The following is a 17,443-nucleotide window of genomic DNA, read 5'->3' on the forward strand; positions in this document are numbered from 1 at the left end:
CACTTGCACATAGAGCTTCCTGGTGTATTATACAATGAAACTGAATGACTTCATGTTTGGTTTCTTTAACAAACAACTGTATGAAACCAGAAGTTGTCCCAACCATAGAAGGTGCCCCATCACTAGTAATGGAAACCACTTTTCCTGGCATTATGCCTTGTGACGTAAAAACCTCCATCACTGCGTTGTAAATATCTACTCCTTGCGTTCTTTTAGGCAAAGACGCTAGTTTCACCAGCTCTTCTCTCATGTTGTCACCAACAGCATAACGTAAAATGATGGCTAGCCTTGCGTGATTATTAACCCCTTAAGGACGGAGGGTTTTTCGGCTCATTTCTCGCTCTCCAACTTCAAAAATCCATAACTTTTTCATTTTTCCGTGTACAGACCTGTGTGAGGGCTTATTTTGTGCGTGACAAATTTTACTTTCCCGTAATGTTATTTATTTTAACATGTGGAAATGTGGAAAAATTGAAAAAAAACGCACGTGCGTCACGTTCTTGTGGGCTCAGTTTTTACGACTGCAGTAGAGCTACGACTGCAGTAGAGCTACGGCGCAGAGCGTTAAGGGGTTAATATCCGTGCTCTCATCCAGGCACATTGAGTAGCAGGCTGTAGGTCAGTGGTGAGCTGCTGACTAACATCACTTGCCATGCGCTGGACTCGATCTTTCACAGTATTTCTAAGTGGCATCTCAGAGATACGCTGATCAATTTTATCGTTGTTTGGAAAATCATGAAAAAGGGAATTACTCCCAGACAACAAGGCTGCTTTGTCCCTGAGAGCGGCTTACTATGTTTAGCTATACACAGCGACATTTTAAAACTGGCTGCAGTCAGATAGTTTGTTTTTGAAAGATAGTTAGTAAAACTAAGATGCTGGGAGTGATGTTTCCTTAATTGCCCTTCAAGAAACGTTTTTCTTTCTGTTTACTCAAGTTCTGCAACATTTTTATGGTTGGTGTCAAAGTGCCGTCTGACACTTTCATTACACAGTACACATAATCAGGGCCAGATTAAGGGTCCCAGCGTTATGGAGCACCTCATTTAGGATGGGGCCCCCCCAGCTCAGCAGCCAATGCGGTGCCCCCTCCCATAACAATATATGTAAAAGATATCACATAGTTACACAGTTTCAAAGCTCTAGAGATATTAAAAACAAAGATATCTTTAGTTTTAGATAAATTCCTACTTTTACTAAATGATTTCCAATTTTGGTCCAGGACAAACTAAAAAATACTACCAACATATTATTACTGAATAATGATACCACAATACTGTTACCAAAAGAACTAACATAATTCCAATATTCCAAACAATAGCGCTACAATTTGCAAGTGATCCCTTGAAACTGACCCACAGGATTACCACAACATGACCAGTATTACCAATAATTTACCAACTATAAACTCCACTTACTGATGATCTTTACAGCCATATTGTTATTATACAAACACCACCGAGCAAAGGGCAATATCACTAATGACACCTCTGTACAGGGACCAAATAATAGCATTACATCATGATTATCACCACTACAAAATGACTACAATACTAAATGATAACCTACACACAGACCAGTATGTACCACCATATAGTGACCATATAGTAGTATATACCAGTCCTGCACAGAGGCTGCAGTGTCATCCAATGACTTACAGGTGACGTCCCTCATGTTGTCTCTTCCCTTCTCTCTGATCTTCCAGGAGACTTCTTCCAGCCATCACTCATCTGCGCTGGTTTATAAAACAGACATGGTTGACATCATCCTTTATTCTCCTCACACCTGACCCTCACATACACAACAACCACACTGTGCCCCCACATATATACCCCTCACACCACAACTGACCACACTGTAGCCCACATGTATCATATATACCCCTCACACCACAACTGACCACACTGTGCCCTCACATATATAATCTATACCCCTCACACCCTAACTGACCACACTGTGCCCCCACATATATCATACATACCCCTCACACCACAACTGACCACACTGTAGCGCACATGTATCATATATACCCCTCACACCACAACTGACCACACTGTACCCCCACATATATCATGTATACCCCTCACACCACAACTGACCACACTGTACCCCACATATATCATATATACCCCTCACACCACAACTGACCACACTGTGATCCCACATATATCATATATACCCCTCACACTACAACTGACCACACTGTGCCTCCAAATATATTATATATAACCCTTATACCACAACTGACCACACTGTGCCCCCACATATATCATATATACCCCTCACACCACAACTGACCACACTGTGCCCACATATATCATATATACCCCTCACACCACAACTGACCACACTGTGCCCACATATATCATATATACCCCTCACACCACAACTGACCACACTGTACCCCCACATATATCATATATACCCCTCACACCACAACTGACCACACTGTACCCCACATATATCATATATACCCCTCACACCACAACTGACCACACTGTGCCCCCACATATATCATATATACCCCTCACACCACAACTGACCACACTGTGCCCCTACATATATCATATATACCCCTCACACTACAACTGACCACACTGTGCTCCCACATATATCATATATACCCCTCACACCACAACTGACCACACTGTGCTCCCACATATATCATATATATCCCTCACACCATAACTGACCACACTGTGCCCCCACATATATCATATATACCCCTCACACTACAACTGACCACAATGTACCGCCACATATATCATATACACCCCTCACACCACAACTGTCCACACTGTGCCCCCACATATATCATATCTACCCCTCACACCACAACTGACCATACTGTACCCCCACATATGTCATATATACCCCTCATACCACAACTGACCACACTGTACCCCCACATATATCATATATACCCCTCATACCACAACTGACCACACTGTGCCCCCACATATATCATATATACCCCCCACACCACAACTGACCACACTGTACCCCACATATATCATATATACCCCTCACACCACAACTGACCACACTGTGCCCTCACATATATCATATATACCCCTCACACCACAACTGACCACACTGTACACCCACATATATCATACATACCCCTCACACCACTACTGACCACACTGTGCCCCCACATATATCATATATACCCCTCACACCACAACTGACCACACTGTGCCCCAACATATATCATATATACCCCTCACACCACAACTGACCACACTGTCCCTCCTATATATATATATATATATATATATATATATATACTCATACCACAACTGTTCACACTGTACCCCAATATATATCATATATACTCCTAACACCACAACTGTTCACACTGTACTCCCCACATATATTCTGCTCACCCACATATATCATATATACCCCTCACACCACAACTGTTCACACTGTACCCACACATATACCCCCCACACTGTACCCCTGACCAGTGTTACTACACACACAGTGATGTCACAGGACAGAGGGTTAATACACACACACAGATGTCACAGAACAGGGGGTATTACAGTGAAGTCACAGCACCAACATTATCAATAAGATAAAACCATAACAATAACTGATGACAATAACCCCACACCCCAATGCTGCCTCACTATAGACACTATGAATATAACAGTACATGTACAGTACAGGCTGAGAGCTGTCTCACCCTAGAAGGTTAGTCAGTGAGTACAATACTGATCTGACACAGGCAGAAGTGCGCTCTAGTACCTCACAGGTGACATGTCTTCTCCTTCAGGGCCAGAATCGGCGTAACTTATGGCTGAAGAATCTTCCACCAGATGTCTCCAGCTCCCGACAGCACATGCCCCACACTGTGCACCTAAAAATACCACAGTTACTCACAGTACAATGCCACCTGGATAACAGAAATATGCCCCCCCCCAAATATAGCCCATAATAAAACCTGTGTTCCCTGCATATATTACTATACTACAGACCTGGAGTAATACTGCACCCCTAATTATATGTCACCTCCCAATTACACAATAAATGGTTCCCCCATGACTTAATTTATACATTGATCCCTTTAATGAATTAATTTCCCTATTTATGGCCCTTTTTAATATACTGGGGTGCCACATGAATTTTAGAGGCCCCTCAAGTAATTATTTAATATACTGCGCCCCCCCCCTCCCCCCATTTAGTTTTTTAATATACTGCCTCCCCCACCCTTTGAACTATTTTACATACTGGGCCTCACCCCCAATACATTTCATACACTGGGCTCCTCTGTAAATTATTTTATATTCTGCTCCCTCCATTAATTATGTAATATACTGGGCCCCCAAATGAATTTTGTACACTTCACTCTTTGGGTCAGTAAGATCAGAGGGATACTAAATTTATGCAGGTTTTATTGAGTTAAATTAAAACCTCATCACGAAAAAAGGGTGTTTTGTCATCTTCTGACGCTAATAACTTTTTCATCCATATGTACTTGAGTATAAGCCAAGCTTTTCGTCTTATACTCGGGTCAAGAAAAAAAAAAAGAAAGTCAAAACTCACCTTTCCGACCTGAGCAGGTCTTCTTTTGTTCCGTCGGCAGCTTATACAGACCTGCCGCTGCTGATGGAAAGGTGGCGTCGGAACGGTGAGTTTTGACTTTCTTTTTTTAAGTGCTGGCTATATATGGGGTCAGGTGCAGGCTATATACAGGGGCAGGAGCTTGGCTATATACAGGGGCAGGAGCAAGCTTTATACCAGGGCAGGAGCTGGCTATATACAGGGGCAGGAGCTTGGCTATATCGGGGGCAGGTGCAAGCTTTATACCAGGGCAGGAGCTGGCTATATACAGGGGCAGGAGCTGGCTATATCAGGGGCAGGAGCTGGCTATATCAGGGGCAGGAGCTGGCTATATCAGGGGCAGGTGAAAGCTATATACCAGGACAGGAGCTGGCTATATACGGGGGCAGGAGCTGGCTATATCAGGGGCAGGTGCAAGCTATATACCAGGGCAGGAGCTGGCTGTATACGGGGGCAGGGGCAGACTATATCAGGAGCAGGTGCTGTGTATATATGGGGCAGGAGAAGAGCTATATCAGGGGCAGGTGCAAGCTTTATAGCACAGCAGGAGCTGGCTATATAGGGGGGCAGGCTACATCAGGGGCAGGACCTGGGTGTATATGGGGACTGGCTGGCTATATAGGGGCTGGAGGGAGGCTATATACAGGTGCAGGAGGAGAGCTATATCAGGGGCAGGTGTTGGCTATATAAGGGTTGGCTTATACTTGAGTATATAAGGTACTGAGATGTGTGAGGAGTCATTTTTTTGCCGGGATGAGCTGAAGTTTTCTTTGCTACCATTTTGAGGACTGCGAGACCTTTCTATCAGTTTTTGTTACATTATTTAGGTTATGTAAAATGGTGTAAAAGTCACATCTCGGACATTTGGGCGCTATTTTCAGCAATGTGGTTCAACATCAGCAATAACCGTTTTTATATTTTGAAAGACCAGACATTTTGAGACACGGCGATACCTAACGTGTTTGTGATTTTTACTGTTAAATAAATTTAATATCAGTTCTAGGGAAAGGGGGTTGATTTATTTTTTTACACTTTTTTTTTTTACTATTTTTTAGACCCGTTTCTACCATATACTGCAATACTACTGCTATACAACTGTATTGCAGTATATGCCACTGGCACATTGTAACGAATCTGCAGAAACCATGCAGCCTTGGGTCTGACAAAGACCCAAGGCTGTCATGGCAACCGATCGCTGCCCCGATGACGTCGTACGGTGACGTTGTAAGATGATTGCACCAACGTGCCACCATCCTTTAAATGTTGGCGGCGGCATCAGACCGGTTAATACCCGCGGTTGGTGCTAGCACCAATCACGGTTATTAGCAGTGGGTCTTTGCTGCAATATGCAGAAAACCATACCTCTGTTTGAAGAGGGCTCAGCCCGTGAGCCCTCTTCATAGAGCCCCCGTACCGCTACGCCGTACACGTATGCTGAAGAGGGTGAAGGAGTTAATAGTTAATATTCTAAACCCCCACACACAATTAATTATTTAATATGCTGTCCCTCCCAGAATTATTTATTTAATATGCGGCTGCCCCTCAAATAAATAGTTAATATGCTGCTGCCCCCCCAAATAAATAGTTAATATTCTGCTGCCCCCCCAAATAAATAGTTAATATGCTGCTGCCCCCCCAAATAAATAGTTAATATGCTGCTGCCCCCCCAAATAAATAGTTAATATGCGGCTGCCCCTCAAATAAATAGTTAATATGCTGCTGCCCCCCCCCCAAATAAATAGTTAATATGCTGCTGCCCCCCCAAGTAAATAGTTAATATGCTGCTGCCCCCCCAAATAAATAGTTAATATGCTGCTGCCCCCCCAAATAAATAGTTAATATGCTGCTGCCCCCCCAAATAAATAATTAATATGCTGCTGCCCCTTTAATTCATTAATTAATATGCTGCTGCCCCCTTAATTCATTAATTAATATGCTGCTGCCCCCTTAATTCATTAATTAATATGCTGATGCCCCCCCCCAATTGATTTGTTAATATGCTGATGCCCCCCTTAATTAGTTGATATGCTGCTGCCCGCCCCACAATTAACTATTTAATATTCAGCCCTACCCCAATTAATTATTTTATATATTTAGGGCCCCCACCATCTTTTACTGCTGTTCTATTAAAAAAATAAAACCTTATACTCACCTCAGGTCCCGCGTCTTCTTTCTTCTTGCCGTGTCTGGGCAGAAAAGGGTGCGCGGCTGCGTGATGACGTCATCACGCGGCCGCGCATCCTAGTGCATGGAGCGATGTGCGCCGGGGTTGTCTTCCGGCCACATCGCTCCAGTTATAGTGCTCGAGCGGCCGGAAACGGCCGCATCGAGCACTATACAGTGACGGGCAGGAGCTTCCGGTCCGGACGGACGGAGGCTCCTGCCCGACTGCCGATATGCCCGCCGGGGGCCCCAGCAGGAGCTTAATCATTGGCGCTATTGGAGTGCCAGACCGGGGGCCCCTAAGTAATAAATCTGGATCCGGGGGCCCGGCGCTGGCGCTCCAAGAGCGCCAATGAGGATCCGGCTCTGCACATAATGCTTTGCCATCTCGTTCAATCATTCCATATGACTCTGTCCAGGTCTCTTGGAATGATCTGCCACTATCCATTTTGCCTTTTTTGTTGCACTCATTTTTGATGTCTAGAAAAACATTAAAAAAATATTTGAAGCAAAACAATACAAATCTAAGTAGCTAACACTATGGTGTTATACTTATAGATGGCAAGGAAGATCCAATGGACCACATTTAACAAAAATAGTGCAGTGTCTTGAGTAATGTACAGGGTGCGCCAGATTCATGATTTGTAGTGCACGGTCTTCATGAATCTGGTGCACTCTGCACTGCCCGGGAAGTGTGCACAAAATTAATGGTGCACTTTGTTCATGCTGCAGAATTGTGACACAACTGTGGTGCAAGCCAGACAGAAATGTGTCGAACAGTCCGACTAAGCAGTAACAGCCCCTTTAGGTGCACATTTTTCTGTCCTGTCAGCACAGAGCAGCCGCGACACAACACTGGTGCAGACACTTTATAAATACATGTACAAGCAGTTTGCATGTTACTTCTACTGCAAAGTCAGACACAAAACTGGTGCAAACATTTTAATAAATGTGGGCCATTGTGTATAATACAGTGGGTGCACAGATGACCGCTGCCACAACACTTTAAAAAAAAAAATGCAACAGGGGGTCTTATGCGATCACAGATGCTTTTACACCAAAACGCATGTTATCAGTATTAAGCTCCGTGAGGAAGATTAGAAGTGGTTGAGATCTGAACTTGCAATTGCAATTGGTTCTGCTCAGACATTTCTGATAAATCTCCCCCAAGTGTTTTTTTACACGTAACTCCACAACATACTGGTAGGATGATTAGATTGTGAGCCCCATTGGGACCAATTTGACAAGTTTTGTGCAGCGCTGCGTAATCTGTGTGCGCCATATAAATAAAGAATTATTATTATTATATTACACATGTAGCTTGTTCCAAATCGCATCCGTTTCAGGCAAAATGCAAATGTGAACAGGCCAAGCTCAACGCAAGTCAACCACATTATGTAAACTAACACCTACATGTGGAGACTGCTAGTTTAGTGGTTTAAATGATCTCCCCAGAAATATTACTTACATATGTGTAACTTTGTGGGGAACTTTGTAGTTAACACTGACAGTACACTGCTGCTGTCACCTGCTCGTGTAAAGTTGTGCACTGTTCAGGGGAAAGAATGGGGGCAGGGGGGCAGAGCTCATAGTAAACCTGCATCTGATCGGCTGAAGCTGTGCTGTCAGCCAACCAGCAATTATACATCGTGCCAACTAAACTAATATATATAAAATATTTATTAATATGCCCTGTCACTAATAGGGGTCCGCTGACCCCCATCCTATGTTGTGGGAGCAGCTTTAAAATTGCCTTCTCCCAACCGCATGTATCTACCATGCATGGGTTCTATGGGAGCGGCAATTCAGTCAGGGCTCCCTGTCAGTCAGCGAGAATTACTGCGCATGCACGGTTTCTATGGGATCGACTGAAACTTTCAGCGCTTCCCAAGTTACCGCGCATGAGCGAAAACTCAGCGGTTCTGTCTATGGAGTGGCGCGCAGTTCTGCCACTTGCATAGACAAATTTCCACGGGCAGTGGGCAGAGGCTTACTGGCGACGGTACGGGTGCCAACAGAAATGGCTTTGCGTGCCGTCTGTGGCACGAGTGCCATAGGTTCGCCATCGCTGACTTATAGCATTCCATAACTATAACCACACAGGGCAGATTTGAAAAATGGGGCTTTGCCCTCGAGGCCAAAATAGGTCCAGAAGGGATTAAAAAGCGTTACGTATATAAAGCCAAATACAGCACTGAAAACATGACTGAAAAAAGCATACTTTTGTGTGAAAGGGGCTTTTGCAGAATTTCTAAATTACCATATTTTTCGGACTATAAAGCGCACTGGATTATAAGGAGCACCATCAATAAATGCCTGCTAAAATGTCTAGGTTCATATATAAGGCGCACTGGACTATAAGGCGCACCTGATTATAAGGATGAATGACCAGCAGGTAACAGACCTGTGCACAGTTCAAGGCAGCTGTTGTCTGTAAACACGCCTTTTATATAAGGTGCACTGGACTATAAGGCGCACCTTTGATTTCTGAGAAAAAAAAATTTCTGAGGATTTTTGGTGCGCCTTATAGTCCGAAATCCGAAATTATGGTTACACTTTAAGTTTCTTCTGAACTTCCCATAACTCTACAACTCCCCTGTTTTTGAAAGCTAAGAGCTTTTTCTTCAATAAATTATACAACTAAGGAGTCCCCCACAGCTTATTATCTGGGAACGTTATCTTTTTACCCAGGAGTATAATATTTTGCCACTTTGTTGTTGATCCAGGAAGTCATATTGGGGTAGGAATTTTTTGTATTTGTGTCCATGTATGTAATTTTCAATTGGCATCAGCGCAAATGACTCACAGGATGCCAACATAGCTCCTCTCCTCTCCTGCCCTGCCCCCTTCTCTAAGTAATCTCGCAGCCCCGGGAGAAGAGGAGGAAGGACTGCAGGTGAAGAATGAAAAGGTAAGCCAGAAGAGGGACCATAATATGGGGGGATGGAGAACAGCAGGTCACAATAGGATGGAGGACAGGAGGCCACAATATGAGGGAGGATGGAGGCAGGAGACCACAATATGACAGGATGGAGGACATGATGCCACCATATGAGGGAGAATGGAGGACAGGAGGCCACAATATAAGGGAGGGTGGAGGACAGGAGGCCCCAATATGAGAGAGGATGGAGGACAGGGTGCCACCATATCAGGCAGGATGGAGGACAGGATGCCACCATATGAGGGAGAATGGAGGAAAGGTGGCCACAATATGACGGAGAATGGAGGACAGGATGCCACCATGAGGGAGGATGGAAGACAGGAGGCCACCATATGAGGGAGAATGGGGCACACAAGGCCACAATATGAGGTAGAATGGAGGACAGGAGGCCACAATATGAGGGAGAATGGAGGACAGGAGGCCACCGTGAGGGAGGATGGAGGACATGATGCCACCATATGAGGGATAATGGAAAACAGGAGGCCACAATATGAGGGAGAATGGAGGACAGGAGGCCACAATATGGTGGAGGATGGAGGACAGAAGGCCACCATATGAGGGAGGATGGAGGACAGGATGCCACCATATGAGGGAGAATGGAGGACAGGAGGCCACAATATAAGGGAGGGTGGAGGACAGGAGGCCACAATATGAGAGAGGATGGAGGACAGAAGGCCACCATATGAGGGAGGATGGAGGACAGGATGCCACCATATGAGGGAGGATGGAGGACAGGATGCCACCATATGAGGGAGAATTGAGGACAGGAGGCCACAATATAAGGGAGGGTGGAGGACAGGAGGCCACAATATGAGAGAGGATGGAGGACAGAAGGCCACCATATGAGGGAGGATGGAGGACAGGATGCAACCATATGAGGGAGGATGGAGGACAGGAGGACACAATATGAGGGAGAATGGAGGACAGGAGGCCACAATATGAGGGAGAATGGAGGACAGGAGGCCACAATATGAGGGAGAATGGAGGACAGGAGGCCGCCTTATGAGGGAGGATGGAGGACAGGAGGCCACAATATGAGGGAGAATGGAGGACAGGAGGCCACAATGAGGGAGGATGGAGGACAGGAGGCCACAATATGAGGGAGAATGGAGGACAGGAGGCCACCGTGAGGGAGGATAGAGGACATGATGCCACCATATGAGGGAGAATGGAGGACAGGAGGCCACAATATGAGGGAGAATGGAGGACAGGAGGCCACAATATGACAGAGGATGGAGGACAGGATGCCACCATATGAGGGAGGATGGAGGACAGGAGGCCACAATATGAGGGAGAATGGAGGACAGGAGCCCACAATATGAGGGAGAATGGAGGACAGGATGCCACTGATAGATCAAATCCTGTAATTTCTACTTTTCTTATTTTCCTAAAATGTACTGTAATAGAAACAATGAACTGAAGATGGCGCCGAGACAGAAAAGTTTTAAAGCTAAGGAATGTCAATAAGACTTCAATGTGGGACAGCAGGGAAGTTCTTCAATAAAGAGACTACATGAGCTGGGAATTCTCTGCCCCCTTCTCCTTCTTTCTAATTTCTATATAGTTTTGTGAGACCAAATAACGTTCACGCAGCGCAGATTTGCCACAGGCAATGATAGCATGAGTTAGATTTAAATCAGCAATTTGTCTGAATTATTCCTTATGATGTGCACGCATGCTGATTGATTACAAACACGCAGCTAACGCATACTAAAAGAGGATATCCTAAATCCTACCCCAACACCACCATATGAGGGAGGATGGAGGACAGGAGGCCGCAATATGAGGGAGAATGGAGGACAGGAGACCACAATATGAGGGAGGATGGAGGACAGGAGGCCACAATATGAGGGAGGATGGAGGACAGGACGCCACAATATGAGGGAGAATGGAGGACAGGAGGCCACAATATGAGGGAGAATGAAGGACAGGAGGCCACAATATGAGGGAGGATGGAGGACAGGAGGCCACAATATGAGGGAGAATGGAGGACAGGACGCCACAATATGAGGGAGAATGGAGGACAGGAGGCCACAATATGAGGGAGAATGGAGGACAAGACGCCACAATATGATGGAGGATGGAGGACAGAAGGCCACAATACGAGGGAGGATGGAGGACAGGAGGCCACAATATGAGGGAGGATGTTGTACAGGTGCAACAGATATTGATATTATACTATGCTTGTGAGTGAGGCGATGGGCTGGACAGTGGGCGTTATCTAGGCAAAAAATGGGAGGGACTTTTTCTCTAGTCCAAAAGTTGGTTGAAAAGTTGTCTTCACCCTTATCTCCTGCGATCGTATAATGATACTGTGATTAGCTCTAGTGTCCTGGGTTATTAACAAGTCCCTCTGCTATTACTATACATTCCTCTGCTTTACGGCTCTATGATTCTCTTATGTGTGTAGTTCCTGCTCCACAGTCATCTACCACACTTTCCCTCAGCAGTGATATAACCAGTTCAGCGGGGACATAAGCTTCCCGTATCCATTGCACTCTGCCACAACCCCCTAGCAACCAGACCCGCTCCGTCCCGCTTTGCTATTTACGATCACGTGACGCTCACGTCATTACGTCTGTGCGTCGTGCTTCCGCCTGCTTTTGCTGCGTTTCTCGGGGTGGGGGGAAGGGGAGACTATCAGCTTCGGTGTTTGAGATCATGGAGCCTGACTCAGTGATAGAGGATAAAACCATTGAGTTGATGGTAAGTAGAGGCCGCGATGCCGCCGCACACACACCGGGGTACCGGGCCCGCTCTGTGCCGCTGTGTACTACCATCCCAGCGGTTCGCCCTGTGCTCCGGCTCCTCTCCCTCCTAGGAAGCAGACAGTTTCCGCCTCTCTCCCTGTCTAATGACCGTCATGTCTCCGGCGCCTGGTGCGGTGCCCCGGAGCAGCCTGTGGGGGTGAGGACGGGCTGGCTCCATCCTCCAGGCCCAGGCTGAGGAGCCATACTCCTAGAGGAGGGGCCGCTCTCCTCTGCCGAGACTGCCGCATAGCATCCACAATGGATGGCGGCTAGTGACGACACTTGCGTTTGTAGCCGGCGATTTGCTATGTTTTCTTCCGTGGATGCAGAAGCCGCCATAGTGTGTTTAGAGTCCGATTCGTTTTCCTGCTTTTAGGAACCAGCTACGTTTTATCCATAACAATAAAAACACGACTGATATTTCTAGTGTTGATAGGAAACGCATCAGCCTGAGGAGGGGGGGGGGGGGGGTAGTTACCCTGAAGATGCTTCCTGCCCCCATTCACAGTGTAAGGAATTGTTTTACTATAATGAAAATATTCCTGTATGCTGCCAATGGTGTAAATACGTAAAATCTGAGCGCCCGCCTGTGCCATCAATGGCCGCCAGTGCTTTAGCCACTCCTTGTCTGTGTAGGTCACTGGCCTTGGCGGTGACCTGTATACAATCATCTGTACCCACGTAAAAATGTTATTTGTGTCCATTTCCCTTTTACTAACCTGCCCATCAGGGTCATAAAATCCTCTGCATAATACAGTATTATTCAGACGTAAACCTGAAAGCGGCCGCAGAGATGATGGGTGGTTAAACACCCTGGCAGTGCCCACGGCTCGCCCACATTACTATACATCACATTGGATTTGATTTATACAAATACATTTCCACCGAAAACTGGTTTTAATTATTACTTCAGGATTAGTACGAGGGGAATTAATCCTTGAGGTGCAAATAATCTTCTGTGGATAGTTTGCATCAATTCCAACTCTTGTATCCCTAACCATACGTGGTCTGTAAATTGAGGTGCGGTAACGTTTTCTAATGTCCGCAGCAGTGATCAGGGTTTTCATTCGGTCAATTACCGAATAATTATTGAAACATTTTTAGAATTCTATAGTTAAAATGAGTATGTGAATTAAGAAAGTGCATGTAACTTGGTATAGATACTGTCCTAGGTCAGTAACCACTAGGTAGTCATGTGCAGGCACACTGCGAAGATTATTGTACGTGTTGTATAAGGTAAGCTGCACCTTGTGGTCCGGCGCACATTTAATGATACAAATTTTTCTCTAAATCAAAGTGTGAAGGTCTGTGACGTCATTCACTGAGCTATACGTCAGTGAATATGGTCCAGTTTTACAAAACTGCCAAAAAAAAAAAAATGAGACTGGCAAATTGTCACTCGCTTGTCCTGAACCCTTGAAAGGTCACATGACCTAGGAATATATGTGCAAATCCAGCGCCCTGATGACAGCTGTGTCACCATTGTAACCGCCATGTGAAAGAGCTCTTAGAAATAAATGTGTACGTGCTATCTCTTGAATTAACAGATAGTACTCAAATTTTAGTTTGAGGGCTTATTCATAGGTTGCTATAATCTGTCTAAGATGTGTACTATTAGAGCTGGCAGACCTCATCTTAAAGCTGGAGCCCTTCTCTATGTGCATTGGCAGTGACCAAGAAGGGGGCAGGCTTTGTGAATGCAATGATGGAAGCTAGTAGTGACAACTCTTCTGAGCCCGGGCCAGATGCTGTTATGCCTTGTCCAACCATGATGTGCCCATCTACACATATGACGGCTGTCAGTCCCCGGTGTCAAAAGATTTTTCCCTAAAGGGTTTTCCAGGAATAACTACTTATGGCCTTTATGCAGGATATAGGCTGACGACTATTAATAAATGGCGGTGGGTGGCCTGCGTTAGCATCTTGCACTAATCCAGGTGTTCAGCATTCAGGGCGAGTTCACACGTTCCGCTAGCGTTGTGTTCCTAACGTGATGCTAGATCACATATGTGTTTCCAGGGAACCGCATGTCATCGGGTTATCAATTGCATGCGTTTCCCGGGAAATGCATATGCGATCGCCCCAATGCGCTAGTGGCACGTTATGAACGCGACGCAAGCGCATGTTTTCAAAGCCAAAAATGTGTAGATAATGGCAGAGAACATTTTATCTCTTTCTTCATTCCACTCCTGGTTTGGGAACTTAAAACTGCATATGAAAAACTTACGGAGTGCGCAGAGGTTTTGTGTAGCCTTCAGAAGCTGTAAATGTAATTGCAATCCTATCCACTACACTGCGATGCTGCTGAGTTTGTACAGCAAATACACGGCATGTGCCGGGATTGTGAATGGGCTCTAGAACTGTCATGTGGGATTGAATGTTAGAAGGGTAATAGCACTTGAGGGTGTTGTCCAACTCTAGAAGAACTGTGAATAGAAGATGAAACTGTACATGTACTGTCCTTTTCACTCTACCATTAACACAAAGCTAACATTTTGTTAGTTCCCTGCTGGGCTTTGTCTTCCAGCTGTCAGCAGTGATCTGACCTTTTGGCATGTGACTCTGATATTGGCTTGTGGCAGTGATACCAGTGGTTTTGAAGCCATTATTTGACCACAGTGTTCATGTACCAAATCCCCTTTATGATGTAGACTTATGCCATTATGTTATGCTTAAAGGGGTATTCCAGGAATGGGAATAATTCATATATAAGTGAGTCCTTAAAATATAAGCTAATTTGTAATTCATTATTTAAAATGTTGCTCCCTTTAGCAGAAAAATGCTGGTGACATACCCTGTAATGGAGAATTAAAATGTTACTGGCCCTTTAATCAGTCCGGTAATTTCCTCCGCGTGGAGCAGACACTGGACAGAAGATGCCGCTGGTCACATGTCCACATCACATGTCCTCCATCTGCCTGGGCAGGTCATGTGATCATAACTACATTTGGCTGTAGTCTGTTGGTTGCAGTGCATGCAGTATGGCCGGAAATGTGCAGTGATGGCAGTTACACATCATTACTATGGTAACTGAGCAAGAAAGTCTGTTACATCATCACTGGAGCAGAGGAAATGAGGGAGGAGAAATTACTGAGAACTAAAGGATCATGGGACTTGTATTTTCCAGTGGCGGACATTTTGGCCACCTTCTTTCTAGACACATAAATTGTTGTGAATTATAAAATCAAACCATTTAAACCCCATTCTGTGACAAATGACATTGAGTTTTGTTCTATTCATTTATATATAATGGGTTTTTGTATCAGATGTTCATATTCTGGGAATACCTCTTTAAAGGAAATCTAGCTTGATAAACCATGGACATTTTAGGCCTCATGCACACAATCGTTGTTTCCTCAGGTGTTACGGCTGAGGTTTGTGTGGCTAGCTCACGGCTCCATGTATTTCTATGGGCTCATACACAGCTGCGGATACCTCGGCACATTGTCCTAGTTATCCTGAGGAAAAGAAACTCCGAGAAGGTCCTATTCTTTGGTTTGCAACTCTGCACTCTCATAGAGGTCTATGGGGTTGTGAAAAATATGGCTAACATGATTCTGTCGAATTTGCAGCAAAAAACTGTAAACTGTTGTGTGCCACATTTATCAAGGTTTTAGACCTTTTGTCACTCTTCTGACTGAGGGGCGTAGCGTCTTGTGACCAAGAGAAATTCACCTGTGCACCAAAAAATTCTGTTACACGGTGTAGACCAACTGAAACCAACAGTCTTATACTACACCAAAATTTATCATCGTGTTGATAAATGTGGAGGAGCAAAAGAGTAGTGTTTTCTAGTTGGAAATTAGTGGAATTTGAGACATGGGTGTTAAAGCTGTTTGCAGAATGAGCATGAGGCCTACTGATAAAGGGGCCGTGACTGTGCTAATCTTTGTTATCCATAGCCTTGTTCCTTCTTTTAAAAAAATTAAAACATTTATGCAAATGAGCCTTGAGGGCTCAGAGGGCATTAACCAAGTGATGCAGATTCACAAAACTTTGCTTCTTTGAAGTAAGAGTTTTTAAAAGTCATGTTGGTGCATTGGAGACGTCAGAAACATTGTCATACTTCAGCAGCCATATATGAAAATGTCACAAACCCCACTACAATTATAGCCCTCCCCCTGCTCTCCCGACCTTCTCTGATCGTTATAACAGCCTATGAAGCTACAGCATTGAGGGACTCTGAAAATGCAACCAGAGCCCTTCAGGCTTATTATAATTTAAAATTTTTAAATTGATTTTAGAAGAAATGAGGCCTTAAATAACAAATAGAAGATTCTCACAGTCATGGTGCCTGGATCTGTGGGTAAGTGTCCCTGGTTTATCATAATGGATTTTGATTGTAGTTTTCCTTTAGGTATTTATTTGGTGTTTATTTTAGTTTTTTAATATATGTTTCAGTGCCAACTATGTAACTGTGTGGGCATTTTTTTGTACATCCACATAGGCCAGAAATATTGCAGTTTAGCCACAGAAAATCTGCTTCAGTTGTCCCATACCGGACATGAATCGGGAATTATTAAGAAATCCCATCTGCATTCAACTAAATCGTCCTCTTTACGTCGCTGCCGACTATATACTTTGTAGAGCAAAATCTGCTTACAAACTAGTTGATTACAATTTTACTTCAAAATATGTTGCTATGATGTAGGAGTTTGTATTGTCATGTGACATATATGCAGCTTTAAACCTTCTCTGTCCCTCTTCATTGTAGAGTTGCAGGCAATTTTGGAAATCGACCATCAAATTCAAGCTTTATAAACCAGAGCACTTACTCATAGATCCAGATCTGCGACACTGGTAATCTTATTTGTTATTCATGGCCACCTACCTTCTATGCTGCAAATCCACAGACTGGCTGTAACACGGTACACCTACAAATACTCACCTCCACTGCTCTTCGTCGCTGTTCAAAACAAATTTATAATTGGCCAACCGGAGCACATCTCCAGCTTGAGAGAGGGAGGGTGTGCATAATTAGCAGCCCAGAGCGCCGGACAACTCGCACTTTGTAAGT

At 44.7% G+C, this 17,443-nt stretch overlaps 1 protein-coding gene and 1 long non-coding RNA gene across 3 annotated transcripts in view; one reads left to right on the plus strand and one right to left on the minus strand.

The window, feature by feature from the left end:
- Positions 1-1,538: 1,538 nt before the first annotated feature.
- On the minus strand, positions 1,539-6,756 carry LOC140128944 (uncharacterized). Its single transcript, XR_011855202.1, has 3 exons — positions 6,725-6,756; positions 3,757-3,868; positions 1,539-1,735 (listed from the first exon to the last, which is right to left on the minus strand). It is a non-coding gene; the product is annotated as an uncharacterized lncRNA (long non-coding RNA).
- A 5,469-nt stretch (positions 6,757-12,225) lies between these two features.
- The window catches only part of FBXW11 (F-box and WD repeat domain containing 11), a 52,914-nt gene continuing 47,696 nt past the window's right edge, over positions 12,226-17,443 (plus strand). The window contains exon 1 of one of the 2 annotated variants that reach the window (XM_072145771.1): positions 12,226-12,382. In XM_072145771.1, coding sequence (XP_072001872.1) covers positions 12,338-12,382 — 45 coding nt within the window. In that variant the 5' untranslated portion in view covers positions 12,226-12,337. The remainder of the gene's footprint in view (positions 12,383-17,443) is intronic. The other variant, XM_072145770.1, reaches the window with a different exon arrangement.

The sequence above is a fragment of the Engystomops pustulosus genome, chromosome 4, assembly GCF_040894005.1.
Source record: "Engystomops pustulosus chromosome 4, aEngPut4.maternal, whole genome shotgun sequence".
Classification (NCBI taxonomy): domain Eukaryota; kingdom Metazoa; phylum Chordata; class Amphibia; order Anura; family Leptodactylidae; genus Engystomops; species Engystomops pustulosus.